The 27,327-nt window shown below is 36.6% G+C and overlaps 1 protein-coding gene and 1 long non-coding RNA gene across 4 annotated transcripts; one reads left to right on the top strand and one right to left on the bottom strand.

Moving 5' to 3' along the window:
* The first annotated feature begins 1,841 nt into the window (after positions 1–1,841).
* On the top strand, positions 1,842–4,643 carry LOC137169564 (uncharacterized). Of its 2 annotated transcripts, none has more exons than XR_010924485.1 (3): positions 1,842–2,783; positions 3,627–3,773; positions 4,500–4,643. It is a non-coding gene; the product is annotated as an uncharacterized lncRNA (long non-coding RNA). The 2 variants fall into 2 exon arrangements; XR_010924486.1 differs by lacking the exon at positions 1,842–2,783 and adding an exon at positions 2,806–2,889.
* LOC137169563 (adhesion G protein-coupled receptor F5-like) lies at positions 3,414–27,327 on the bottom strand. Of its 2 annotated transcripts, XM_067572833.1 has the most exons (27): positions 27,121–27,327; positions 20,807–20,913; positions 20,538–20,589; positions 20,021–20,164; positions 19,736–19,909; positions 18,459–18,497; positions 17,990–18,139; positions 17,731–17,898; positions 17,439–17,468; positions 15,392–15,430; positions 14,976–15,125; positions 14,717–14,884; positions 14,425–14,454; positions 11,351–11,896; positions 11,179–11,267; positions 10,989–11,050; positions 10,423–10,544; positions 10,061–10,279; positions 9,299–9,499; positions 8,995–9,123; positions 8,709–8,890; positions 7,300–7,476; positions 5,816–7,186; positions 5,636–5,677; positions 4,653–4,709; positions 4,483–4,549; positions 3,414–3,686 (listed from the first exon to the last, which is right to left on the bottom strand). In XM_067572833.1, the coding sequence occupies exons 2-27, from the start codon at positions 20,906–20,908 to the stop codon at positions 3,628–3,630; spliced, it is 4,569 nt and encodes a 1,522-aa protein (XP_067428934.1). In that variant the 5' UTR covers positions 20,909–20,913; positions 27,121–27,327; the 3' UTR covers positions 3,414–3,627. The 2 variants fall into 2 exon arrangements, with proteins under 2 accessions (XP_067428934.1, XP_067428935.1); XM_067572834.1 differs by lacking the exons at positions 14,425–14,454; positions 14,717–14,884; positions 14,976–15,125; positions 15,392–15,430.

Genomic DNA, 27,327 nt, shown 5'->3' with positions numbered 1-27,327 from the left:
GAAGCTGGGATAATCCCTGAATAATATTAACAGTCAGTCATATTAATATCTAGTCATAAGTTATTATATGGGACAAAACACTTTGACTGGATGGAAGCTTAATTGTGTTTTTAAAAGTTCGTTGTTTGTTTTTTTGTGTTGGTGAGAAACTTGAGCAGCTAGCCACGACTGTAATGTCGCTCTGGTGGTTGATTCTTCTTCCAGACTCTGTTGTGTCTGTTCAGCAGCACAATGTTCGGCCTCGTACCTTGAAACTAGTTTTCTTCCAAATATACTGATATTTTAAAGTATTTAGTAGTATGATATTTTGTGTCTGCTTTTCTCTGTCGTTAGTATAACATGGTGGATGGAAGTGTTCAGGGAGAAACACATGTTACCTCCCTTGAAGGCACCACTGCAGAAAATACAGAAACACTCTTATATTGAAATGAAACAAAATATATTTCATTTTATGAAAAAGCAAGACCCTCCACAGCATTAATACTTTCATTTGACCCTCCCTCTGACTGCAAAAAACTGCAATATGTTGATGTACTATATTTATAACAAACATAATAAAGTGATAAAAAATACAGACACTTTCATTTTTGAATAAAGAGCCACTAAATAAACAGTTAACTTATTTTTTCAATGAGTTAAAAAACAATATGTGTTGAATCCATCCCATCATTTAGACATGATCTGCTGCCAGAAGATGGAGCTGTTTTCCACTCAGAGCCTCTGACAGGTGACAGAAATCTACCACCTCTGTTCACACTCACATATGTCAGAAGAAGTGACTCATCATAAAAACACACCTGCTGCACCTGCTCATTTAACTAGGTGATGTTGACCACGTGTTTCTGTATTATGAAAATGCACAAACTGTTTTAATTCCTTGGATGTTGTGGCTGGTATTCAATTATGATCAGCTGTAATCTTAAAGTTGAACTTAAAGTGTAGATATTGTAGGTATGTACAGATGTTGAGTTCTTGTTTAACAAACGGAGGGAAATGGTTTCTTATCTGGTTGTTAAAATAAATCAGGCTACTACATTTTAATTTTAATTTCTTATTCTAATGGAACTACTCATTAGGCTGCAACTAACATTTGTTTTTAGTATTAATTGCCATTTTTTCCCTGATTAATAAATTAATTGTTTGGTCTATAAAGTGTCAGAAAAATGGCTATCACAAACTTGTTTGTCTGACCAGCAATCCAAACCCCCAAGATATTTAAAAAACAAGATGGACAGACAAGATAAGTAGCAAATCTCACAACTGAAAACTGATCTGAAAAAACTGATAATGAAAATAATCGTTAGTTGTAGCCCCACTTGGTTGCTCCTGTGAAAAAAACTGTAGCTTAGACAGTAGCTCTGATAATGATTGATGATCAATGCCTTTGAAAAGGAATGTTGCTTTATAATTTAATAAAGAAAACTTGTATTGTAACAGTCCCATTGTATTCATATTTATGAGTATTACTAACTGAAAATATGACATCTTTTTTTCATTTAGTTGATTAGTTGTAATTCTATTGAGTAAGTTTCCATCAGTGTTTGAGTTTATCACAATTTAATCTTTTCAATAGACTTGCTCCAGGCTCCAGGCAGGAGTTAAGGATGAGTCGGTAGAATTGAACTTTATCAATGAATCAATTTAAGTATTAGATTTAAGTTTAGATAGATTAAAGATTTTTTTTAAAAAGGAAACAAATTAAGCTAACTGAAAGTATTTTTTGCACTTAACATTTACATAATAAAATGATTACAGCTACTGAAATATTCTTAGATAATCAGTTACAAGAAATGTTTTGAGTATTTTGAACTTACTCAGTTTTACAGTGCATGGATGGGGATTTATATTGGCACTATGGATATGCAAAAACATGTCCATATGTTTAACTGTGGGGCTTAATGGAGTGGAAAATCTGAGCAATTTTGAGAGATTTACTTCTGTTGCCAGGTATGCTAATAATAGCATCAGTGGCTCCATCCCCAAAGAACTTTTATAATCAACCAAGTTGGTGGCAGGGATGGCTGCCTCGGTGTTGTGCTCTCCAAGTGTTTTTTCAGTTTTTGATTTTTTTTTCTGTCTTCAGCTCTCTTTTTTCACACATCCAGAAAGTTTTGCTGAGATCTTAGTTGTAGGACGATAGGTTTGAGGCCTCTTCTTCTCCCTGTGTCATTGACTCTGGATACTCTTATGGGTCTGTCTTTTGGTTCCTTGCTTGCCATTGTCCACTAGATGCCCTCAGACTTTTTCTGTTTTCTGAATATTTATTTTATTTTATTTTGAGTTGGACTTTTTGAAGGACTGATATGTATGACTTTGGTTGCCTTTTAGTCATATGGTTTTTGCTCATTAATGTACTGGGTTGTATTAAGATTATTGTGTTTTCTGGGTTTTGGGTGTTCCTTCACTCCTCCTGTGTTCATGTGCTCTTCCTCTCACCTGACCTGCATTACCCTTGTTAGCCCTATCCTGCTCTTTGTCTTCCCCACACCTGTCCTGTATCAGTCTCATCAGTCCTGCCCTGCTCCCTGTGTTTCCCTCAGCCTATCAGCTCCCAGCCTGCCCTTGTGTCCAGTCACCTGTTCCCCATTTGCTCATTAGCTCAGTTTGTATTTTACGATACAAAAATTTCCAATTTTAGCCCTGGTTTTCTGTTCAGTCTCTGTTGGATCCTCTGTTTTGTTCTGTTTAGATGCCTGCCTGCACTCTTGTTTGCTGTTCTGTCAGCTTTCATTTATGCTGCTCACTCCAAATAAAGAGTTCTCTTCAGACCCACTTCACCTTAGGTCTCTGCATTTGGGTCTGTTCCTGCTGCTCATCGTGACAACTTGTATGTGTAAAACAAACTGAATCAATAGGACTTTTTCATGGAAGACTTTTTGACATGTCACAGTAAGAAAAGCACAGGTGTAAATAATTTATGTGTGGATTCCATTTAGCTGCTTCAGTTTCAGGGTCCTGGCACTGCGCATGCTGGCTCACTGTCACGTTATTAGTAACACGTACCTTTCCTGCAATGACAGCTCAAAATGTCTGGTGTGAAAAAGGGCTCTAGAGCTGATTTTGATACTTTACCTGTGTAATTCCTGGTACTCTTTTGCCCTGTCTAAGTCAATTTGTCATTATGATGCACCCCCTGAGTAAACAAGTTCACTGATCTGTTTAAGACAGTCTTGTCATGTCTAACTGATTTAGTTGTCAAAGTAAAGCAAAACGAGAGCCCTTTTGCATTGACTTTGTGGCCATTTTGATGTTTGAAAATGATCTGATGAATACTTTTAAATGTCAAAAATGGTCAAACAAAGCATTTCTTATGTTTTGAATGAGTATCTAAAAGGAATCTATTGATATGCCTTTGCCCCTTCCTGTGAGCAAACACACACGGACACATGCACACACACAACAATTTAATAATAATAGTTCCATTCACTTTTTTTATGACATCAGATATAAAATCTATCCTCTGCAAGTGCTCTTCATAGGAAGTACATATAACTTCATGATTGTTGCCAAAAACAATAAAAAAGAAAGAAATTAGTTACTTAAATGCAATTACTACTACAATACAATTAATATACATCCAACATACAGCGTGCAATATTCAAAAATATCTTTTGTGTTGTGTACAGATCAAGTGTTGATGAAGGACTGAGATGCACCGGAGGCATTGGACGACGTATTGTAACCATCTGAAAAAACAGTGACAAAACAATATGATTCAGTCAGTGGCAAAACAAAACAACTGATACTAAAAGAAGAGGCTGTACTTTTAAATGGTAAGGTCAGAATGCTAACATGCTCACAATGATCATGTGAACATGCTGATATTTAGTATTTACAGGGTAACTGCAGTGACCAAAGTGACAAAAGTTTACAGGTCTTGTGTGAAAGCAGTGACCTCGGTTAGGCGCTTGAGGCTACATTAGCCGCTACAGTATAACAATAATACAACCAAATCTCCAACTGAACTGTTGGCACCAGGTTTTGACGAGGACGAAAAATCCATGGCATAAAAAGACGATATTCCTGGTTTTACAATGCTTTTGATACTGATAATGAAAAAACTGTCTATCCTGACGCTGACAAAATCATAGGAGTACAATGCTTAATCAGGTCAGTACTCTTTTAATGTCAAGCACAGTCCCCATCTTAGTTCAGTGTGTTAGCATGCTAACATTTGCTGAATAGCACTAACCATAAAGCTCAGTCTTATGAAAATGTTGACATCTTGAGGGCACTAGATGAAAAGTCAAGTGATTACCAAAGTTGTTTGAATTTGTTCTCTGAGGAATATGAATGTCTGTGCAAAATTTAATGATAAGCCATCAAATTGTTGTTGAGATATTTCTGTCTGGACTAAAGTGGTGGAAGTACTATTGATAGACTATAAGTTGCTAAAGAGGCAAAAAAAACCTCTTCACTAGCATTTAGAAATCAAGGCTTTGTTTTTTTATTCTGTCCTTCTTTTCTCAACTGTTGTTATACCTTTTCCTTTTTTCCAGTTCCGGAAAAAGCCCAATCCACTTGATGATGAGATTCCAGCGCTGGTGGTCTAATATCAAGAATAAAGGCGAAAACATGAATTGCCACAATATTTGAAAAGGGACTGATGACCTGCTTACAAAAAATGACATGATTAAGAAAACTGCTCTTACCTTTGTTCCACTGGTTCCACTGGAAAATTGTGACTTAATTGCAATTTCTGACCGCACCTGAAAAGTTAATATGCAAAAGTTAGCACTCTGCTTTAAAATACAAATAGATTTATCTAAATGAAAACATGTTTAAAAGGGAAAATGAGTATTATTTTATGTAGTTATATGAGGTAGGAACTGTTACCAATGTTCTAGGTTCCAAACTCACCACTATCACCAATTTACTTTCATTAGAAATAGCTCAGTGAAAGAGAGATAAATACAGCTAGCAACAAGTGCTAACACACGAGCTATCAAGCCAGCCTCTGACAGTAGTATTACTGTATGCTGAAATACCATTTAATTTCATTATTACTGTTTATGATTATTACAGGAAACTATGACTTAAAGATGTGGAAGCTTGACTTGGGTAGGAGAACGTTCTGCAGTAGCATTATTGCAATTCACACTGGTATAGGAGATGGTTGATTAAGGGTGTACTTAATTCTCGTTTAAATTATTAGTGATCAGTTAGAAGAATTGTGTTGGCTAGTCTAATACCTGCAAGCACATATCCCTGGTAGATTACTTTGTAACATGAACAATGTAACTCTAATATTTATCTCTCCTTATCAAGACAGAGGATAAAAAGCTTTTTGCTATTACAGCATTACAGAGTTAAGTCCTGTCTCATAGAATTGTAAACCATGTTTTGGTGTCTCATAAACCTTTAAACAAATTAATGGATTATTCAAAATGGCCTTTCTGAATCGTATTTGACCTTTCCACTAGTACGTGTGACAACACAACCAGCTAGCAGCTACCTGCATTTTTTGTAATGCAGTGCGATTTTTGTTGCTAATTGTGCAGATTTTTGTTTGAAAAATCATGACGGTAGCCGAAACATCCTAGGATTTGTTTCATTACTCACTCTAGAGTCTTTGCTGTCTTTCACATATTAACATATGTGAATAATAACATATTAAATGTTTAGACATACATACCTTTTTATCCAACAGTGTTCCAAAAACCAATATGAAGAAACCCTTTATAAAGACACAGAGTAGCACAGCTAAGAGGGGTTCAGTGACAAAAAGCAAACTAATTGTTCAAAAGTCAGTCAAATAATTTAAAGTTACACAGTATAACATACAAAACATAATTAGTAACTACTGTATTTGTACCTGCAGTGAATTGAAGAATGCAAATGAAATATGGATTCCTTTGTTGTTTGGGTTGGTCATGGTTCCGACTCCCAGTCCCCAAGTTAATCCAAAAAATGGTGTGAGGACAGCCAAGCTCCTAGCAATAACCACCAGAACATGTCTCTCATCTGCCTGTGCAGACATTGCCCTTCTCCTCAACATTTTGTATATCACCACAAGCAGGATCATGAGGTTTATCAGGACTATTAGCAGCGCAGGGATCACAAATGCCAGCAGAGCTTTGGACTCGTCCCAGTTGAGCCAGCAGACCCCCGTTCCTCGGATGTATGCTTCTTTGGGTGCAGTTACAGCTATAGTTATGGTTGCGATAATTAGTGGTGCCCCATAGCCTAGAGAGAATCCAATAGCCAACATAGACTTTCTAGTCAAACCATCATCAAAGACACTGATTGTGCGGTAGAGCAACAGCAGACCTGAGGCTAACATCCAGAAGAACAGGGATAAGTAGAAAACATGGATAAAAAATGTAGCTGCATTGCAGGCTGGTGGGTTTTCCTCCTTTGCATCTGAAATGGCGGCCCCAATAATAAACCAAATATTTGCAATCAGGAGAGACATTGCGATGTTAACAATGGAAACATGGCGCAAGTATGATGTGTTGTTCCTCCTTATTTTTCTCCATATGACAGCTTCAATGATGAGGCATATAACCAAGGAACCCATGGATATGCCAACACCAATGAAGCTTATAAAATCCAACACAGGGTCCTTTGGAATGCTGGGTGACATTAGCATAGAGAACGAGGTCAGATGGTTGCAGTTGCAGGTGACGGTTTCATTACCATCGGATACCAACTCGCAGCCCTCATTGTCCCATCCTCCGAGACCATTGAAGAGGCTGAAGTTCCAGAAAACACACTGAGGGTTCCCTATAGTCTTATTTATGATATCAAATGTGAATGAAACATTATTGATGGTGTCACCGGACTGAAGAAGTACGACTCTCCCATTGATGACGGTGAAGTTTGAATTGTTTTCGTCTCTTGCAGGGAGTACATTATCCATAGAGGCAAATGTAATCACAGTGATATTATTGCTTCCTCCATCAGGTATGTCTACCACCACTGAAGAATTAAAGTCGGCATTGAAAGTGCCTGTGACTGCAGTTTTGTTCAAGAGAATAGAGGGTGTTACAATGTCAAAAGAGTCATTGGCAAGGGCTTTTGTTATAGTCTCAATAGAGAACAAAAATGTTGAGCTGGCTCTTTGAGCTTCGGAGCTGTTACTTCTTCTTACTGTACTGGTTGTGGTGGGTGTGTTTGTGTTTAGATTGTCCCATGAACGTTTTGCCTCATCTGTGGTGAGGACACCTGCAGTTAATAGAACATCCTAAATTGAAAGGAAAGATGTTAGATGATTAAATTAGATGAAATGCAGTAAATATTTTTATTAACATGAATTGTTTTGGACAGGTGTAACCCTCAGCTGACTAATACACATACCTCCATTAAATCTTTAGTTATTGTGATGTGTGATGATGATGTTAAGGTTGCTACATTGTTGAGTATGTCAACAATGGCATTAATGTCATTGGGAGATTCAACCACTTCCGCCGTGAAGACACTAGTGACATTGCTGAGTTGCTCCAAGAATCCTGGCAGCGAATTGTTATTCAAGGACTGTGAGATTTAAAAGTAAAATACATTAGAATTACACAATAATTTAAGGTTCAAATTAAAGTTACTAAGTGTTACTAAGTTATAGTATTTTTAAATTTATTCACACAGCAGAGTTTTTGTTTGTATAGAAATCAAACAATCCTGCTGAGATTTGGTCATTGGCAGTTGCACATTCCTGGCACACTTCCACACATAAAGTGTGGAAGTGAGGCTGAAGACATTATTATAAGGAGTAATACATTATCCTCTGGTAGGCTTAAATAATGACTCATGAATCATTTGAGCTCCTCTCATCCCCTTTAAAAGAAGCAGATTAAATACTGCGGGAGGAGAGATGTCAGGTTATCTTTAAAAAGTCCACCTACAGTATACAAAGAACAGAGAGGTCTCAAAACACAGATATACAGTACCAGTCAAAAGTTTGGACACATTTTCCCATTCAGTGAATGGGAAAATGTGTCAAAATTTTTGACTGGTGCTGTACATCCTCCCAAATGTTAATTAATATTCTGTATCACTCCAAATGTGCTGTCAGTGGCAGATGCATCCTTTAGCTGCATTTGTGTTTCAGAAAACAGTGAAATTCCTAAACATAGAGAATGATAGATCTCTGCAATGAGGGAAGAACTATAGTAACTAATATTACAATCAGTCATTGTTATTGACTGTTTCCTAGAAGGTCTATTATTTTTAGATCCTGATCAATTCTGCTGCAATGTTGGGTGATTTGAACAACTAATGAAGTTACAGGCCACCTGTGTATAAATTGTACACAGACGTTACCATCAGATGGTGCCAAAGTAAAAAGAAATCAGAATCAAAAAAACCTATAGTAACTGCCTATAGTAACTTGAAATTTGGAACATAATGGACAGCTTTGTGTGTTTTGCAGTACTGTACATATACATTCTTTTAAAAGCATGGATCCAGTTATTATAATGGTTACATGTTTTTAAACTATTAAACAGGATCACCTTCACCAAAGATTCGCAAATATCAATAAATAATGCTTATACAGTAAATACAAGTGTGTTTAAGTGTGAAAGTTCATTCTTGACGTTGTAGTTTTACAAAATAATTAACACATAAAAACGTAAGGTCTACATATGTATGGTAGGTTGACTTTGAACAAATAATCATAATTATCTTACATAATTTTAATTCAAATTTGTAATTTCTCTTGCCACCCCTGAATGCCCTAAGGCCCTAAGAGAGTAATCATTTGGTGTCACCTCAGACTGCTCGAACAGCTGCTGAACCGGTAATAGGATGCACGTGTCTTGTTGCTCTACCCATTGACCCTCATTTTTTCTACAAACTGCTGTCTTCTTTCCCACCCTGTCCGCTCCGCAGGGAGCTTCACTCATGTCACCATCATTTCCAGCACCAAACTCATCATCACTACAGTCAAAGTCTGGAGAGAAAGAGGTAGATAATTACCTCTGCACTGGTACAGGAAAAAAAAAATCTAAAACTGAATTGTATTAAATGCTCTGTAACGTCTGGATCAATACTTACTCCCTGTGGACAAATCCAGTGTTATATCTTTCTTAAATTGTGGATAGTTTTCCACTTGACAAGTGAATATCTCATTCGGGTTTTCACAGTCGGGGATTGTGAAATTATGGGTGATATTCCTTCTTGAGCCTAAACATAAAAACAAAGAACAGCACTCAATTTGGAGAAAGTAGGAGAGTAATTCATTTAAAATAATCAATAGGCACATACATTTTTTCAAACAGTTATTGCAGAACTAAATTATTTAACAAATTATTTCACAATAGCTGATCTGTCTTTTGGTGCTTGTTTGTTTGAGGTATACCTGTATCAGGCGTGTCTTGAAACTTAACCTTGTAAGGGCTTTGGACAGAGCACTGCAGTAACACTTTTTTCCCACCGTCACACTTAACCTTTATTCTGATTGGCTTCACTTGGATCACAGGTGTCTCTTTGACTGTAAATGTTCCTTTGGATTTCTGTCGGAAAGCCAAATTGCCTTTCTTCAGCTTACATTCATAACGTCCTGAAATTAAAGGTGATCATAAATTAAGGTATGAAAATATATGGGATGACACCACCATCAGGTGTCAAGCTCAGTCAGCATATAAGTTGTTACATAGTGGAAAAAAAAATGCTTGTACAATTTCAAAAATATTTTGTGCTGTAAACTTTGGAGAATTTTGTAATTGTTCCTACTGTTCAAAATGCAACGTCTACAGGCTGCACTGCATCATGGTCTATTGAGGCTTCTGTCAGTAGAAAAATCATTTCTCTGCCCCTCTCCACTTACATTTTTTTCACTTTTAACTTTCAGTTTTGTCCTGAGAGACTGGTGCAAAAATAAAGGTTACCACTTCTATGACGCTATTTCAGCCTTATACTTCACTATAGCCAGGTGGAGTAAAACCATTTCTTCTTTGGTCAAAATCCTTAACCATGACCACATATATTTTGTTGGTAGGTCAGGCTAAACATTGAAAGTAGTGACAGTGTTGATTTAAGACATCAGAGAGAAATGTGTAAATGATGTAGGAATACAAATCGCCAATTGACTGCACTGTCGCAGATCTACAGTTTTTCTTACCATTGTCAGTAGCAAAGGATTTTGACACAGTTAGTGTGGCCTGTCCATTATTATTTGAAAAGCTGTGTTCATCATCTGAGTGTATTAAGTTGTTGTTACGTCTCCACTCCGCAATCCAGTCGCTACCTAAATTGAGATTCGGTGGTGGAGGGCCACATGTCAAAGTCACGCTTTCCCCAGAAAATACTTCAGAACGTGAAAACGTTAAGGATTCTGTGCCTTTAAAAATGAACACAAAGGTCAGACAATTATTAGACAATCTTCTATTCACAATGATTTTCCAGATATGGCAAATGATGGTAATATGACAATAATAAAAAAGGCTCTTAAATTATTTTGAAAAATGTGTAAAACTGTCTTACTCTCATATATCATAGGGTATTTTTCTCCCAGATCTGCGAATATCCCTGTTTTTACGTTTTCAATTTCCGCGTTATTAAAAGCAGGTGCTCTGACAGAATAGTCAGCGATGGTGCTTCCGGCCCTGTAATGTAGAAATGGATCCCAATAAACCACCAGCAGGTATCATATTATCCATTTAAGACCACATTATATCTGCTCTGGAAACTTGCTGTCAACTATCTACATACAAACGGGTCTTGAATACTGTATGGTTATTGGTTAATGCTCAGTTAAGATCTGTTGCTCAAAGGCAATGTAAGCTTGAAACACACTTCTGACTTGGAATAAGTGAGTGAACATTACTAGGCCAAAATGAAAATGCACACCCTAACTATTCCCCCAAAATATCAGACTGAGGCATCTAGACTTCAGTGCCACCACTCTTCTACAAATTAAATAAAATAATAATAATTACTCTGACACTATGCTAATATAGCATGCTTAAAAACTGTCAAACTCTCAGTAGAAAAGTATTTCATTTCCTAAACTGATTTAAGAAGGAGTAAAATCAAAAGAATCAACTTACCTGAACCCAGTTATTGTTGCTGATATTAGATTTGTGATGAACTTCATACATTGTTCTTGAATCTGTTAGAGACAGAACACAGTCTGCTTGTTATTGTCTGTACAATGAAATCAAGATGAAATATTACATACACTCATTGCATCAACGTCGTGACAAAACTGAATGACACAGAAGACACATTAAGACTTACAGCTTGATTGGTATCGATGTAAACTTCGTTGTCTGTATTACTGAATGCAGGGTCAAAATCCATGTCCATGGTAAGTGACAATTGTCTCACTACAACAGAGACAATTGTTATCACAAAAATGCAGTATCCTGTGAAATACATAACTTCACTCTCTACTTGTAATGTGTAATACCCTCTGTTGTTGTGGTTGTTGTTGTTGTTGTTGTTGTTGTTGTTGTAGTCATTTGTTTTGTTGTTGTCATCATTGGCGTTGTTGTCGTCTTGTCTGGCATTGTTGTTGTCGTCACTGGCGTTGTCGTCACTGGCGTTGTCATCACTGGCATTTTTGTCGTGTTCACTGCCATTGTTGTTGTCGTCATTGGTGTTGTCGTCGTCATCAGCGGTGTTGTCGTGTTCTTTGCCGTTGTTGTCGTCGTCATTGGTGTTGTCGTCGTCATCAGCGGTGTTGTCGTGTTCACTGGCGTTGTTGTCGTCGTCATTGGTGTTGTCGTCATCAGCGTTGTCGTCGTGTTCACTGGCATTGTTGTCGTCATCATTGGTGTTGTCATCGTCATTGGTGTTGTCATGGGTGCTGTTGTCATCACTGGCGTTGTTGTCATGCTCACTGGCATCGTTGTCGTCGTCATTTGTGTTGTCGTCGTCATTGCTGGTGTTGTCGTCATTGGTGGTGTTGTCGTCATTGGTTGTGTTGTCGTCATTGCTGGTGTTGTCGTTATTGCTGTTAAAAAAAAAAAAAAAAAGCAACACTAGGCATCATTAAATGCCAATAAATGCTTGTTTATTTTCCAACAGGGGTTTATTCCAGAAAGTGGGTTTAGTGAAAACTCTAAGGTTGTTAGATGTGGGAATCCGTTCCAGGTTTAGAGATGATTTAAATTCTGGGCCAGTTACTGTGGTAACTGACTCTGTGAAGCTAACCTGCTTCCTGACAGGTCTTCTTTGACCTGCCAGTGAGCTGAACAGCAGACCAGGGGTCCGTTTCACAAAGCAGGTTCAACAAACTCCGAGTCTAATCCTGAACTCTGAGTTGATCTACTCTGAGATAGGAAACTCTGAGTTTCCGGTTCCAGAACAGCTGATTTGAGTCAGTTTATTCAACTCGGAGTAGTTTCACCTGGAGTTAAGCGCGTGCACCACAACTATAAAAAGCCAGCATCAATGGAGCCCCGATTCAACGAGTCACCATGGCAACAGGGAAGCGGAGGGCTGCGTTTTTCACCCCACTAGAACTAGAAATCTTAATGCGATAATACGGCGAGTTTGAACATGTTTTCAAAAAGAAGTGCAACACCGCTGCAGCTGCAAAAGAGAGGGAGACGGCGTGGGAGAACATCGATGCTCGGGTCAATGCGTAAGTTTAAATGTAGTCCTTTGCAATCACAATAATATTACAGAGGAAAACTGCTTGATTGGTCGCCTATTAATTTATTTAATTTAGGTCCAATCCCGCGAGGGAGAAGCGCACTTGGCAGCAGTTTAGGGTGAAATATAAAAACATTGTTCAAACAGGTGAGACCTCGGCATAATCTCATGGGGGTACCTCATTTTGATCATGTTTTACATTGTAAAGTAAATATTAAGTGGCTGTTTGACTGTGCAGTTGTTTTATCCCCAACATAATGCTGGTTTCACACACATAAATGTCTTCTCATCTACATCATGTTCTGTTAAATAATTAATCCTATTTAAACTAACACAGACTTCTACTCAGCCAACAGAAAGAAGGCAGATGTCCATAAAACGGGTGGTGGCCCAGCACCGCCACCTCTAACGGAGGCAGAGGAGCTGGCCATAAGCCAGACTATAGGAAGGCCAGTGGCTGGCTCCGACATTGTACAAAAAACTTCCGTTTGCAAAGAAACGCAGCGCAACACACAATATCTGCTGGGATGTGAGAGCATGACTACGATTGGTAATGTTGCAAATGTAAGGACGGATTAGGTTGTGTATGTAGATGATGGACTGTGACGTGAAACGGTACCGCTCAAAAAGATAATTGTCTGGAAATGCTAGAACATCTATGCACGGTCTGATAACCATCTCTCAACGAATAGGCCTATTTAATTCTCTGCGCAGTAATTCTGCACCTTCATCCACGGGATCGTTATCAAAAGGACATGCCATGTTAGTGAAAAATGTTACTGTGCCTGTTACTGTGCCTAATGGACTTCTAATATACTGACTCTGATTTTTTTTCCTTTTTAATTATTTTTTTAAATGACAGACGGCAGAACTAGGCTACGCCAAAACTCGCCTGCTGACTGAATGAATGAGGAAATCAAATGGAGTGTGTGGTTCTGAAAGAGGGCGGAGACTGAGAGAAACTCGAGGTTCATTGAGAAAAACCTGGTCCCGACCAGGTTAGGTTCATAGAGTCTGTTGCTACGGTAACTGACCGAGAGCTTAAGTTACCCCTCTCTCTGAAACAGGCTAGAGTTATCCCTCTTTCTCTGGTTTGAGTTACCTCCCTTTTTGAAACGGAAAACTCAAGAGTTTCCCTCATTTCAGGGTTAACAGACCCTGAGTTTTCACCAAACCTGCTTTGTGAAACGGACCCCAGCTGTTGCTCTCGGCCCCCATTGTCTATTATCTATTTGTTGATTGCATTGAACTTATTCTAATTTGCAATTTATTTTCTCTCTTTATGTCTGTGAAGCACTTAGTAAAATTGTTTTTGAAAAGTGCTATATAAATAAAGTTTATTATCATTATTATTATTATTATTCTTTGACAAACCCTGAGTTTCTATCTGTCTCTTCTGTCCTGTAGAGCCTGAAGCAGCTGTCAGGCAAAGTTTTTTATTTCCTCATTGTTATAGTTGATAAAGCGCATATTCAAAACACATTAACCAGCAGGGGTTGACATCAAGAGAGGGAGATTTAAAATCCCACTTAAATACTAGTTATTGAAAGACCACTTTTATTAATGTCAGACCTTTATGTGCAGTCATCTCTTTATACAGCGATCTGTGACCTCACATTCAGATATTACACAGCCTGAACTCACCCTCAACTCACAATCAAATGTAGACATTTTCTTTTTTTTTTATCTCACAGCGAACATATTCAGAGGTGATTGAACTGACTCTGATTGGCTGTTCTGGAACATAAAACTCAGAGTTTCCCATCTTGGGTTTCATCAACTCAGAGGTCAGAGTTAGGCTCAGAGTTTGTTAAACCTACTTCCTTGAATAAACTCTAAGTGTCTTCAGTTACTACAAAATACAAACAAACTTTTTTCTCATACCAGTACTTGGGGTCAGACATGGCGTGATACCTGTGGAGCAACATCAGAGATTCAATTATTATTGCAGTTTTTTCCCAGGAAAACAGTATACTTTAAATAATAATCAACATCACATACATTTAGATATAGCCTCATGTTCAATGGATGACTAAACATAATCAAAAGCAAATATATGTAAATACATGCTGGGTAGTGAGGCAGATATGTCAGATATTTTTTTGTTGTCTTTCACTTTCAACAACTTTAATAGGAACTGCTAAACACTATCTATGCAAACACTATCCATGCTTACTTGTGAGCGATTCACAGAACTGTCCATCAGAAGGAAGGCTGTTTATGCAGTCACAGGTTTGAGTGGTGGTATTGCTGCATGTGCCATAGGTGTTACACTTGTCACACGACCAACCAAACTGCTCCTCACACTGACACTGCAGTCCTCCGGTGGAGTTTGGATAACAGACTTTAAAGAAATTCATGCCACAGTAGTCAAATTATACACAATTCAATAAAACAGCATTGAATCAGCTATTCAAATTAACAGTAATTCTTACCTGTGGTCAAATTTAGACTTATTACTGTTAAAGACTGAGTGATGTTGTGTGGAAAGATGTAACTTGTGTTCCTTAATATATCAATGAAATTTGATGGCACACTGGAGACTGGAATGCGCAAGTCAAGGACTAAATCCATTTTCACCGGGTCTGTGGGGGAGAACAGGAGAGTCTATCACCATCATAGAACTATATTCACAACACTGTAATACAGTCATCATGACATGAATTGAAACTTTTTGGCTAACTTTTCAGTTGGTGCTTTGAAAGCAAAATATATGTATTTCCAAACCACTGAAATAGCTGTTTGTTGCAACAGATAGTTCAAGAGCTGTGCACTTTTCTCAGTTTTTTCAGTACTAGTGTAATCTTCAGAAACACACAAAGCTTCAATCTCTACATTTCATGTGTCATACCAAGTGATGATGTAGGTGATGGTGATGGTGTTGGTGTCACTGTAAAAAAACAAAATAAAACAGAAGCACATTTATGAAAATTAAATGCATTTTTATATTTTCAGTTACATGCTGTATATGGAAGACATTAAGTGCTGTTTCTATAGCAGATAACTCTAAGAGCTAGACAATAGAAGAGGCTTTTAAATGTCTCTTATATGTTAATATTTTACACTACAACTAAGCAATCTATTGTACTTTATTAGTGCAAAGCAAAACTTGATTTTACTCCTACCAAGAGGTGGCTTTTAGGATGAAGCAAAACTGTTGTAACCTTTTCATTCATTTACTAAAAACCACGGTAGAAGTTTTATCTGTCTGGATGTAACAGATGTTTTCTTAAGACCTTAATCAACTACGTATCTGATTAAAGTTCATGCTGAAGAATGTGAGGAAGCATTTAGTTTTTTGTCACTGGTTCCTTCTTACATGATTGCAGAAGCAATCACATGTTTGTCTTGCCTTTCACCAGAGAATTGAATTAACTTCACTCTTACCCTCTTGCCAAAAATGGAAGATTGAAAATGGAAGAATGGAAGAAGACTGCAAGCTCCTCATTCAAGCAAAAATCAAAATCTTAAAACTAAAATGCTTTCAGCCAATAAAATAGCCACAAACAGAGCATTTGGATTTGGGATTTGATGGCCAAAAGAGGAAATTGCCCTAAAAAACTTATAGAAGACAATAAACATTTACCCACCAATGTTCCTGATTTATAGCCAACCTTTTTTTTGATGAGTGGTGAGATTAAGTCCATCAACAGTGTCCAGAATAATATTTCAATAATAAATCTATAAATCATGGTAATTGTGATTGCTGGTCTATTTAAATTCAGCCTAAGTAGAGTCATTTCTTTAGCTGATAGAGTTTGGCCTCATTTAGACTCTATTGCAGCAGGATTACAAATAATGAATGGTGGAATGGAAGTATTCAGATCCTTAACAAACGTATCTGAATGTGTAAGTAACTATTAACTACAGCTGTATGTACAATGAAAAAAATTAATGTAGTGGAGTAGAAAGTACAGTTTCTCAAGTATAGGCATATATATATATATATATATATATATATATATATATATATATATATATATATAAGTAATACTTGTAAACCTTAAAATTGTTCTTATCAGCAGTATTTGAGCAAAAAAAAGTCACTTATTTACTGATGAACACTGAATCAACGTGTGCTTTTTCCTCAGTGCATGATAAAATGACATAGAATGAGTGATCGTCTCTTCTGGTTGTGTTATAAACACCACTTAAGTCTACCTGCTCGACTGGTGTTTAGCCGACAGTACTGGTCATCAGCTGGAGGTCATTAATGCATCCACATTAGGACTGGGCGATATGACCAAAATCTCATATCCAGATAACGATACCTATCCCGATATAGCACATTTTAATTCAGTGAATAAATAGCCGTTTTGTGCAGTACGGATCCAGATGTGTCACCAATGATGGCATCACAGGCTCCATGGTTAATGCAGCTGCATGGGGAGTCCAGTCGCATTTAAGATTTTAAAACTGGACTAAATGTAGTTTGAAAGTGAGTTTTTTAATAGGCTGCAGGTCTTAATGGGTTTTGACAGCATTTCAATGCTGATGTCTAAATTTTCTGGCCAAAGTACTTTATTTGAAATACTGTATAATGAAAATGTACTAGTTCTAACTTCAACTGCAAATCACCAAACTCAATATTAGGCTACTGGACTGGACAGTGAAGTTACAATCATAGGTAATGTGAATGAATCGTAGTATCGGAGCTCCATTAGTGACAGTTTTTTTTTCATTCACCATGCACACTCTTATCTCACAGTGAACATACTCAGAGGTGATTGAACTGACTCTGATTGGCTGTTCTGGAACATAAAACTCAGAGTTTCCCATCTTGGGTTTCATCAACTCAGAGGTCAGAGTTAGGCTCAGAGTTTGTTAAACCTGCTTCCTTGAATAAACTCTAAGTGTCTTCAGTTGCTACAAAATACAAACAAACTTTTTTCTCATACCAGTACTTGGGGTCGGACATGGCGTGATACCTGTGGAGCAACATCAGAGATTCAATTATTATTGCAGTTTTTTCCCAGGAAAACAGTATACTTTAAATAATAATCAACATCACATAAATTTAGATATAGCCTCATGTTCAATGGATGACTAAACATAATCAAAAGCAAATATATGTAAATACATGCTGGGTAGAGAGGCAGATATGTCAGATATTTTTTTGTTGTCTTTCACTTTCAACAACTTTAATAGGAACTGCTAAACACTATCTATGCAAACACTATCCATGCTTACTTGTGAGCGATTCACAGAACTGTCCATCAGAAGGAAGGCTGTTTATGCAGTCACAGGTTTGAGTGGTGGTATTGCTGCATGTGCCATAGGTGTTACACTTGTCACACGACCAACCAAACTGCTCCTCACACTGACACTGCAGTCCTCCGGTGGAGTTTGGATAACAGACTTTAAAGAAATTCATGCCACAGTAGTCAAATTATACACAATTCAATAAAACAGCATTGAATCAGCTATTCAAATTAACAGTAATTCTTACCTGTGGTCAAATTTAGACTTATTACTGTTAAAGACTGAGTGATGTTGTGTGGAAAGATGTAACTTGTGTTCCTTAATATATCAATGAAATTTGATGGCACACTGGAGACTGGAATGCGCAAGTCAAGGACTAAATCCATTTTCACCGGGTCTGTGGGGGAGAACAGGAGAGTCTATCACCATCATAGAACTATATTCACAACACTGTAATACAGTCATCATGACATGAATTGAAACTTTTTGGCTAACTTTTCAGTTGGTGCTTGAATTGGGAGTTTATAAGGTCTATGTATGTCTATGGCTTGAGGCTGTATGAGCCTAAAGAAAAATATATGTATTTCCAAACCACTGAAATAGCTGTTTGTTGCAACAGATAGTTCAAGAGCTGTGCACTTTTCTCAGTTTTTTCAGTACCAGTGTAATCTTCAGAAACACACAAAGCTTCAATCTCTACATTTCATGTGTCATACCAATTGGTGATGTAGGTGATGGTGATGGTGTTGGTGTCACTGTAAAAAAACAAAATAAAACAGAAGCACATTTATGAAAATTAAATGCATTTTTATATTTTCAGTTACATGCTGTATATGGAAGACATTAAGTGCTGTTTCTATAGCAGATAACTCTAAGAGCTAGACAATAGAAGAGGCTTTTAAATGTCTCTTATATGTTAATATTTTACACTACAACTAAGCAATCTATTGTACTTTATTAGTGCAAAGCAAAACTTGATTTTACTCCTACCAAGAGGTGGCTTTTAGGATGAAGCAAAACTGTCGTAACCTTTTCACTCAATGCTGTAGTATGCACTTACTAAAAACATGGTAGAAGTTTTATCTGTCTGGATGTAACAGATGTTTTCTTAAGACCTTAATCAACTACGTATCTGATTAAAGTTCATGCCGAAGAATGTGAGGAAGCATTTAGTTTTTTGTCACTGGTTCCTTCTTACATGATTGCAGAAGCAATCACATGTTTGTCTTGCCTTTCACCAGAGAATTGAATTAACTTCACTCTTACCCTCTTGCCAAAAATGGAAGATTGAAAATGGAAGAATGGAAGAAGACTGCAAGCTCCTCATTCAAGCAAAAATCAAAATCTTAAAACTAAAATGCTTTCAGCCAATAAAATAGCCACAAACAGAGCATTTGGGTTGGGGATTTGATGGCCAAAAGAGGAAATTGCCCTAAAAAACTGATAGAAGACAATAAACATTTACCCACCAATGTTCCTGATTTATAGCAAACCTTATTTTTGATGAGTGGTGAGATTAAGTCCATCAACAGTGTCCAGAATAATATTTCAATAATAAATCTATAAATCATGGTAATTGTGATTGCTGGTCTAAATTCAGCCTAAGTAGAGTCATTTCTTTAGCTGATAGAGTTTGGCCTCATTTAGATTCTATTGCAGCAGGATTACAAATAATGAATGGTGGAATGGAAGTATTCAGATCCTTAATGTATCTGAATGTGTAAGTAACTATTAGCTACAGCTGTATGTACAATGAATAAATTAATGTAGTGGAGTAGAAAGTACAGTTTCCAAAGTATAAGTATAAAGTATCATATAAAAGTAATACTCGTATACCTTAAAATTGTTCTTAACAGTATTTGAGCAAAGAAAAGTTACTTATTTATTGATGAACATTGAATCAACATGTATGTTTTTCCTCAGTGCATGATAAAATGACATAGAATGAGCGATTGTCTCTTCTGGTTGTGTTGCAAACACCACTTGAGTCTACCTGCTCGACTGGTGTTTAGCTGACAGTACTGGTCATCAGCTGGAAGGTCATTGATGCATCCACATGTGTCACCAATGATGGCATCGCATGCTCCATGGTTAATGCAGCTGTTATATGACCAAGCAAAGCTCTCCTCACATCTGCACTGGTATCCCGTCACATTTGATGAGCACACTATATGAACAAATGGCAGCACACGGCATTAAGGTTCAATGAAATGTTTACTGTTAGGGATAAGGTATATTTAACTTTGGAACTTTCCACCAAAATGGAAGGACATCATACCTGTTGTGGTGTTAATGCTGGTAATTTCAGCTGTGCTGTTGATTAGCAATGGAAGAGAAAGTGTGTCCAAAAACAATCTGAGACTGTCAAGGTCAGAGAGGGTCATAACCGCTTGGAGTACATATTCAGAGGAATTTGAGGTAACTGTGAAGACATGAAACAGACATACTCAGTATAGTGAATTGATAGATCATACTTCAGTGACAATACAGGACAAATTCGGTTGTCAGTATTATTTTTGCTTTAATGAGCACACAGACGTAGATGATGTAAATAGTTCAAGTCCCCCTGCTTCTTGTTCCTCAACTTGGATGTTCAGAGCTTCACTCTGAATGATGTATATGCAGAGTTTGCATATTTATTTGCTGACTTTTTCTTTGTGCAAAAACCATATAAGGCAAATTGTTATTCAAAGCACAGTATGTATGTTTAAATATGTCTGGAGGGGATCTTCAACAATAGACTTCTCACTAAAAATTGATACAATCTATTGATACTATAAAAAAATGTGACTCACTCGCTCTTTTTTCTCTTGCATTATTGTTTGACGGTTTTGTACCCATCCATTCCTGGAAAAATAATTGTATCTGATTAGTTCAATTCTGCAGTTTTTCATTATCAGCTGCATCAACACAGTAAGCCTTATTGCTGCCTACATAGAACAACTGTAACTTCATACAAATTCACTATTGATCAGTCATACTACAATATTATCTTTAAAATGTTTAGTGATGCAATCAAATCACACCACTTGCAGTATCTCATGGTATAAATTCTTATTCTTACCTCAAAGAATACTTTCAGAGACTTCCTGTATCCCTGATTCTCCAGACCATAGCATACAACCAGAAGAACGATCATGTACCCTACTGCCTTTGGTAATGCCATCCCAACTAGAGGGAAAATCAACACAACAATTTCTCATTATTCAGTCAATCAGGTGTGATGTATACATTTATTCCTTTTAGGTATTAATAGTAAAAAAAAATCTTGTACATTTTGATGTATTGAATCTACAAGGTGTTATATAAAGTTATGCTGGTACATGGATCTTATGCTGGTTCAAGCTTTGCTCGAAATGCTTTAAGGAAGTCCACAATTTAAACATGCAGTAGCTTCCTGATTACTGGTTTGAAAAGTCATGGTTGTTATTCAGGTTTGAGGGCCTGCTGGCATTCCATTTATATAACCTCTATCAGGCTTTATTGTTCAACATATCAGCACAGAAACAAATTTGCTTTCAATCTATTGTCTGTGTGATAAATGTGAAACTTCCCCTAAAAGCTTATCTTAGCATAAAGACTTTTTAAAAAATTTTTTTTTTAAGATTAAACAAACAGCACACAATGCATTTATTAGTGGGCTTTGGAAGTGCTGGTAGGTAAACTTTGTTATCTTTGGACAGAGCAAGGCTAGTTGTGTTCCCCTGTTTCCAGTCTTTATGCTAAGCCAAGCTAACCATCTCCTGGTGCTAGCTTGATGGCTTGCAAACAAGGGTATCAATCTTCTCATCTAACTATCGGCTATAGGAACTATTTCTTTGTCTATGTGAACCACTTTTTCTTTCTTTCTCTCAATGTGTGTGTCAACATGACACTGACGCCTATCACTAGAAATTAGATTTGCAGCTACAGTAAAGTTTGCAGTATGTGACGTTAAACATGGGGAACGTATCACATTACTGGCCACTAATGCACTGCCTTTATGTGTGTGTGCAGTATATGACTAACAGCTGGTTTCCCAGAAAGAGATTAAGTCTTGTTTTAGACAAGTGTCTTTTTAAAATAGATTAACATATATTGATGTGTTGAGACATTGTTTTAAATAGTCCTGATGTCTTGACCTCATCCAAGCTAAATGTCAACAAAAATGAGATAATAGTCATTGCTACTCAGATAGTCAAAACAGTTCCTCAGTCCTTCCTTATCTAGCCATAATGTCTGTTTGCAAGAGTTTAGGATTCTATTCTCTGACATAGGACTGTGTTTTAGTCACATCACAAAACTGGTTCAGTCACAGGTATAGATTCGGGTATGAATGGTAGGTTAAGTGTTGCCTAATTGCCCCTAAATTAAGAATGTTCTGTAATCAATACATACATTAATCCTCTATTACATTATTAGGAGCAATAAATAAATTTATATAAACCCATCCATCCCCTTTTCCATGAGTGCATCAGGAGGAGAGTCAAGTTGTATATGGATCATTATGACATGGGTGTTATGTATAAGCTAAATTAGTCACAGCTTATCTAACTGTTTTGTTTGTGAATGTCAGGCATCATTTTATTATCAAAATCCTGTCAGCAGCAGCCTGAGCAGCACAGAGACACACAGACAGGTGAGCTGCAGCCTGTCAGGTGAGCTCTGATGTCATAGTGAAAGTTTGAGGCATAAATAATACAAGCAGAAGTGTCCTGAGTTGTGTTTGCCCAAATTCACAAGCTGAAAGAAGGGCAGAGCTACAGAATCTCAAGTGAGGTTTAAAATGGTAAATGGTAAATGGACTGCATTTATATAGTGCCTTTCTAGTCTTCTGACCACTCAAAGCTTTACACTACAAGCTACATTCACCCATTCATACACATATACTGATGGTGGGGACTGCCATGCAAAGTGTCAACCTGCAACACAGTAGGATCTAATCATTCCCACACACATTCAGTAATTTGGGGTTCAGTGTCTTGCCAAAGGATACTTTGACATGTGGGAATCGAAATGCCAGTCTTCCGATTAGTTGACGACCCACTCTACCTCTTGAGCCACAGCTGCCAATTATCAACAGAGCACATGACCTACATGTCATTACATATAAATATATATACATATTTTAAAGAATATCATGTCAATTTTTAAATATTAATTTTAGTCTCAGATTTATCTCAATAAGTTAAAATGTAAAAGTGTCTGTTTAATATTACAGACAAGATCATGAAAAATCCTGTTTTAGGAAAGTATGTTTATGTTCATTTCAAACATGTAACAAATAAGTAAAAAAACAAAAATAAAACAAGAATAACAAATAAAATGATCAGAAAACATATACTTCAGACTAAATAAACAAATTCTCATAAACATAAATAAACAACATACATAAGTATTACATGTATTACATGAAAAGGAGTAGGAAGAAGTATACACCTATATGGTCCTACCTCTTCTCCATAACTCAAACAATTAACTCAATATTTATCATATATACAACTCACAACCAACTACCCCAATGCTATTATGTACAACCCAAATTTTGCTTGAGTTCTATGTACAAACCATTCCACAAACTTACCCCACAAATTGAAATACACATACTGTTCAAAGTGGTACGAACACAATGTTTTTTTGAATTAAACTTTCCTCTAAAATTATAAAACCCCTCTCTGTCGAAGAGCATTTTTTGTATGTTACCCAGAAGTAAATTGTAATATCACACCCAGAAATGTATTGTCATATACTCTTTCTATGTTAACGTTGTCTATTATCACTTACATGCGTAAGTAAGACTATATGAGTTTGTTTTACAGTTTCCAAACAGCATAATCTTTATTTTGTTTATATTTAATGATAATTTGTTTATGTCAAACCATCATTTTAATTCACTAATTTCCATTGCGATCACCTCCAAAAGATGCTGTAAATTCTCCCCAGAACAAAAAATATTGACGTTCGCAAATCATCACATACATATTCATTAAAGTAGAGTCTGGCTCTTTATTTCTGTTTATTTTGGCTGCCTGACAACAAACGTCACTACCAAACCAAACCTACGCCCTTGGGTTCAGTCATATTTCCATTTACCTCATGATACTGAGAAAGTCTTAATAAAGTCTTAGTTGGAATGATGTTACTAATTGATCCACTCCAACTTGTTAAAACTCTCCTGCCAGACAGTCGCTCACATTGCTATTTTAGCCTCATTACACTGGCTCCCAGTTTGTTTCAGAATTCAATCCAATTCCATTCAACTTTATTTACATAGCGCCACATCACAACAAAGGTCATCTCAGGGCACTTTGCACATGGAGCAGGTCTAGACCACACTCTTTAATTTACTTCCTGGAATTGTTTATTATGTCTTATGTCATCAGAATAGTGCCCTCAAACTAAACTCTAATTAAAAGGGGACAGAGCCTCCGCAAGTATGACCCATAAACTTTTGAACAGCTTACCCTATCATTATAGAATAGTTGATTCTGTTAATACTTTTAAATCTTGTTTAAAGACTTACTTGCATACTTTGCCCTTTTTGTCTCCTATATCCCATTTTCTTGTCTATTTTAATGTGCGTTCTATTTATTTTATTTCTATTTGATTACAGTTTTATCTCATCTCTGTCCATATTTTCAGTTTGTTAAGCACTGTGTTTTTTGAAAAGTGCCCTTTTATGAAAGAGGATAATTATTATTATATTAATATTTTCATTTAATATTGCACTGCTTCCTGCAAGTTATTTACAATTTGTTGCATATGAGAGGGTGTTTCTGATCACTATAAAGGACACATTCACAATTTTTCAAGTGTGTTTGAAAACAACAGTCAGGTGTCCATAGGAACAGTGAAAGAGGTTTTCCACACTGTAATCATTTCTCCTGTTCATACTGGCTATTAAAGGATCCCTTTCAAATTCACTTTCAATGTAAGTGATGGAGGCCAAAATCCACAGTGTGTCCACACAGTCATTTAGTGCAAACATGCATTTAAAAGTTGATGTGAAGCTTATATGAGGCTTCATCAGTCTGAGTTAGTCATATCAAGTGGATATCTGCCACATTTACAGTCTTTTTAGCATCAAATTCTCTCTTTGTGTTTGCTCAGACAGTGTTTCCCTGTTGAGCTGCAGTGGAAGTATAGTAAAAAAAAGAGGAACTTTGGCACTAAAAAGACTGTAACGCTGAAAGATATCTACTTGATTTGACTAATTTGGATGCTGAAGCTTCGTATTAGCTTCAAGTAAACTTTTAAATACATTTTTGCCCAAAGGGAGGACTGTAGAATTTGGCCACTATCACTTACATTGTAAGTGCATCATGAAGGGATCTTCTAACGGTCAGTATGAACAGGAGGAATGATTACAGCAAGAAAAACATGTTTCGATGGTCATTTGAGCTCCTGACTGTTGTTTTAAGACAGACTTGAAATATTCTGAACTTGTCATTTATTTATTTATTTATTTATTTACTGTTTTCATTGTCTTCATTCCTGCAGTTCAACCAAATTATCACCTTTTGTGGACCTTTCCTTCATTTATGTGTGGACCCCAGGAAGAGTAGTTGCTACCATGGTAATGGCTAATGGGGATCCAAATAAATAAATATGAGAAGCCTCAAAATTACAGTGTGTATATGACTTAGTTGAAATTAATGTAATTTTTCCCAGTAAAAGTAATCCAAATGATTTCAATTGTGTTTGAGAGATCCATCTTTAAAGACAGGATCTTTTCAAGACTAAAGTCTCCTACTACTACTGCTAATTGATAACCTGTGTGGTAAACTGGCCCAGGACCAGGAGTTTAGTTAAACCTAGCTGCAGTCAACACAGCACAAAGTAAACGTTCTCTTGTTTCCAGTTAATAAAGAGATATTTACAGATTAACACTCCTAATATACCCAGAATAAGATCCAGGTGTTCAGAGGGAGCTTTAAGTTACTTTGGTCCTGCTCTCTGGAACAAACTACCAGATGGTCACTACTGTTTTCACTTTTAAAAGAAAACGTAAAACCTTTCCGCTTTTAGTACAATAGTGGTACAATACAAATAAAATTGACTTGACTTAATAACATATAATTAACATGAATTTAGTTTAAGGATGAGTTAACTTTAAGCTCGAAAAGCAAATTTTCAAATGTACATTCCAAGTCAGCTGAAGTTTGGCTACATTTTAAGCTACTCTCTGTTCCACTTGTCTCAGCCACATGATGCATGCACTAGACATCCTAAAAAGCTAAAACTGCTAAAAATGCTACTGGGCTTTTCTATTCATATTCTAAATGAACCTAGCACCTAGACATTTAATCATTTTAACCACGCTAAAACAACAACTGTTTGTCAGCATTTATCTGCAGCTCCTGTGAGATTTTGAGACCACACTTATTACTAAGATTCACAGCAAAATGACAACAGTCAATAGCAGAACACAATGTTGTCTGTTACTACATTTTTACAAGTCTCTCTTACAAAATCTGCTATAAAGGCACACATCTCTAGTATTTATGAAGAATAATGTGAAAAAAGTATGTTCCAATTATTCCAGTTTATCCACAATTAGCTCCCAAATGCTTCCATCTCTTCAGTAAAAGTGGTTAAATATAAATGTGTAAAACATTCCTTTACATAAATACATAAATATGTAGTTTTCTCTTTCATATGTAACATGCTCCGGTACAGGTTGCCTAATAAGTAGTAACAATCTATATGATATAAGATAAGAATACATTTTTAAAAAGATATTTGTATTTATTTACCTTTCACTGACTTCTGGCTTCCTAAAACAGCTTTTGTCAAGGCAGCAAGGTCATTTTACTGAATGTCAAAGATGTATAGACCAGAACATGAACCAGTACTGTAATTAAACATGTGAATATGCCAGTCAACTTCCTGGAATACTTTGACTGAGTCACACACCTGTCAGGCAAGTTAAGTGACCTGACTGTTGCCAGATTGTATCATAGAGTGCTATGAATGATCTTCCTTGTGTATATACAAGGAAGGATTTATGTTTCAGTTTGTTTGGCATCCAAAAAAAGCTGACAGGTGGTCAGTGTGGGGTTAGGCGGGCATTTTAGATATTGTAATCCCATTTTTGTATTCACACAGTGCTTACCATGGTGATCTTTTAGGTACACTAAAAATTTAATAGGGCATATACTCCCATAAACAAATGTGACACATGGTCTCCAAGTTTTATATGCATTTTTCTTTCCATGTAAGTAAAAGTAAACCTTATTTATTTAGCACTATTCAAAACAGCAACTCTAAAGTGCTACACTGTTGATAATAAAAATGCATAACAGTACACAGCATGAAAACAGCAAGTAGAAATAAAGTGGAAACAGACACTCAACAATAAAAGCAATGTAAACAAACAAAACAAAATGGTTGGCTTACTTCTGTCTCACAAGACAATGGAGTGCGTGCCAAGGATTAGTCTGTGGTTGAGTTGCAGCGTCTGCTGTGGCTGAACAGCCCAGTTCTTATGTAGCAGTCTCTGTTGCAGTTTCTGAAGGTGTAGGCGGCATCTGACTCTTCTAGCGAGAAATTTGCATTTTATTTTCATAATCTTTGTTCAGTGAATTTATGATGTTTAGTTTGTCG

The sequence above is a fragment of the Thunnus thynnus genome, chromosome 18 (assembly GCF_963924715.1).
Source record: "Thunnus thynnus chromosome 18, fThuThy2.1, whole genome shotgun sequence".
Taxonomy (NCBI): domain Eukaryota; kingdom Metazoa; phylum Chordata; class Actinopteri; order Scombriformes; family Scombridae; genus Thunnus; species Thunnus thynnus.
Note: the sequence above shows the minus strand (reverse complement) of the source record. Positions and strands in the feature narration are given on the sequence as shown.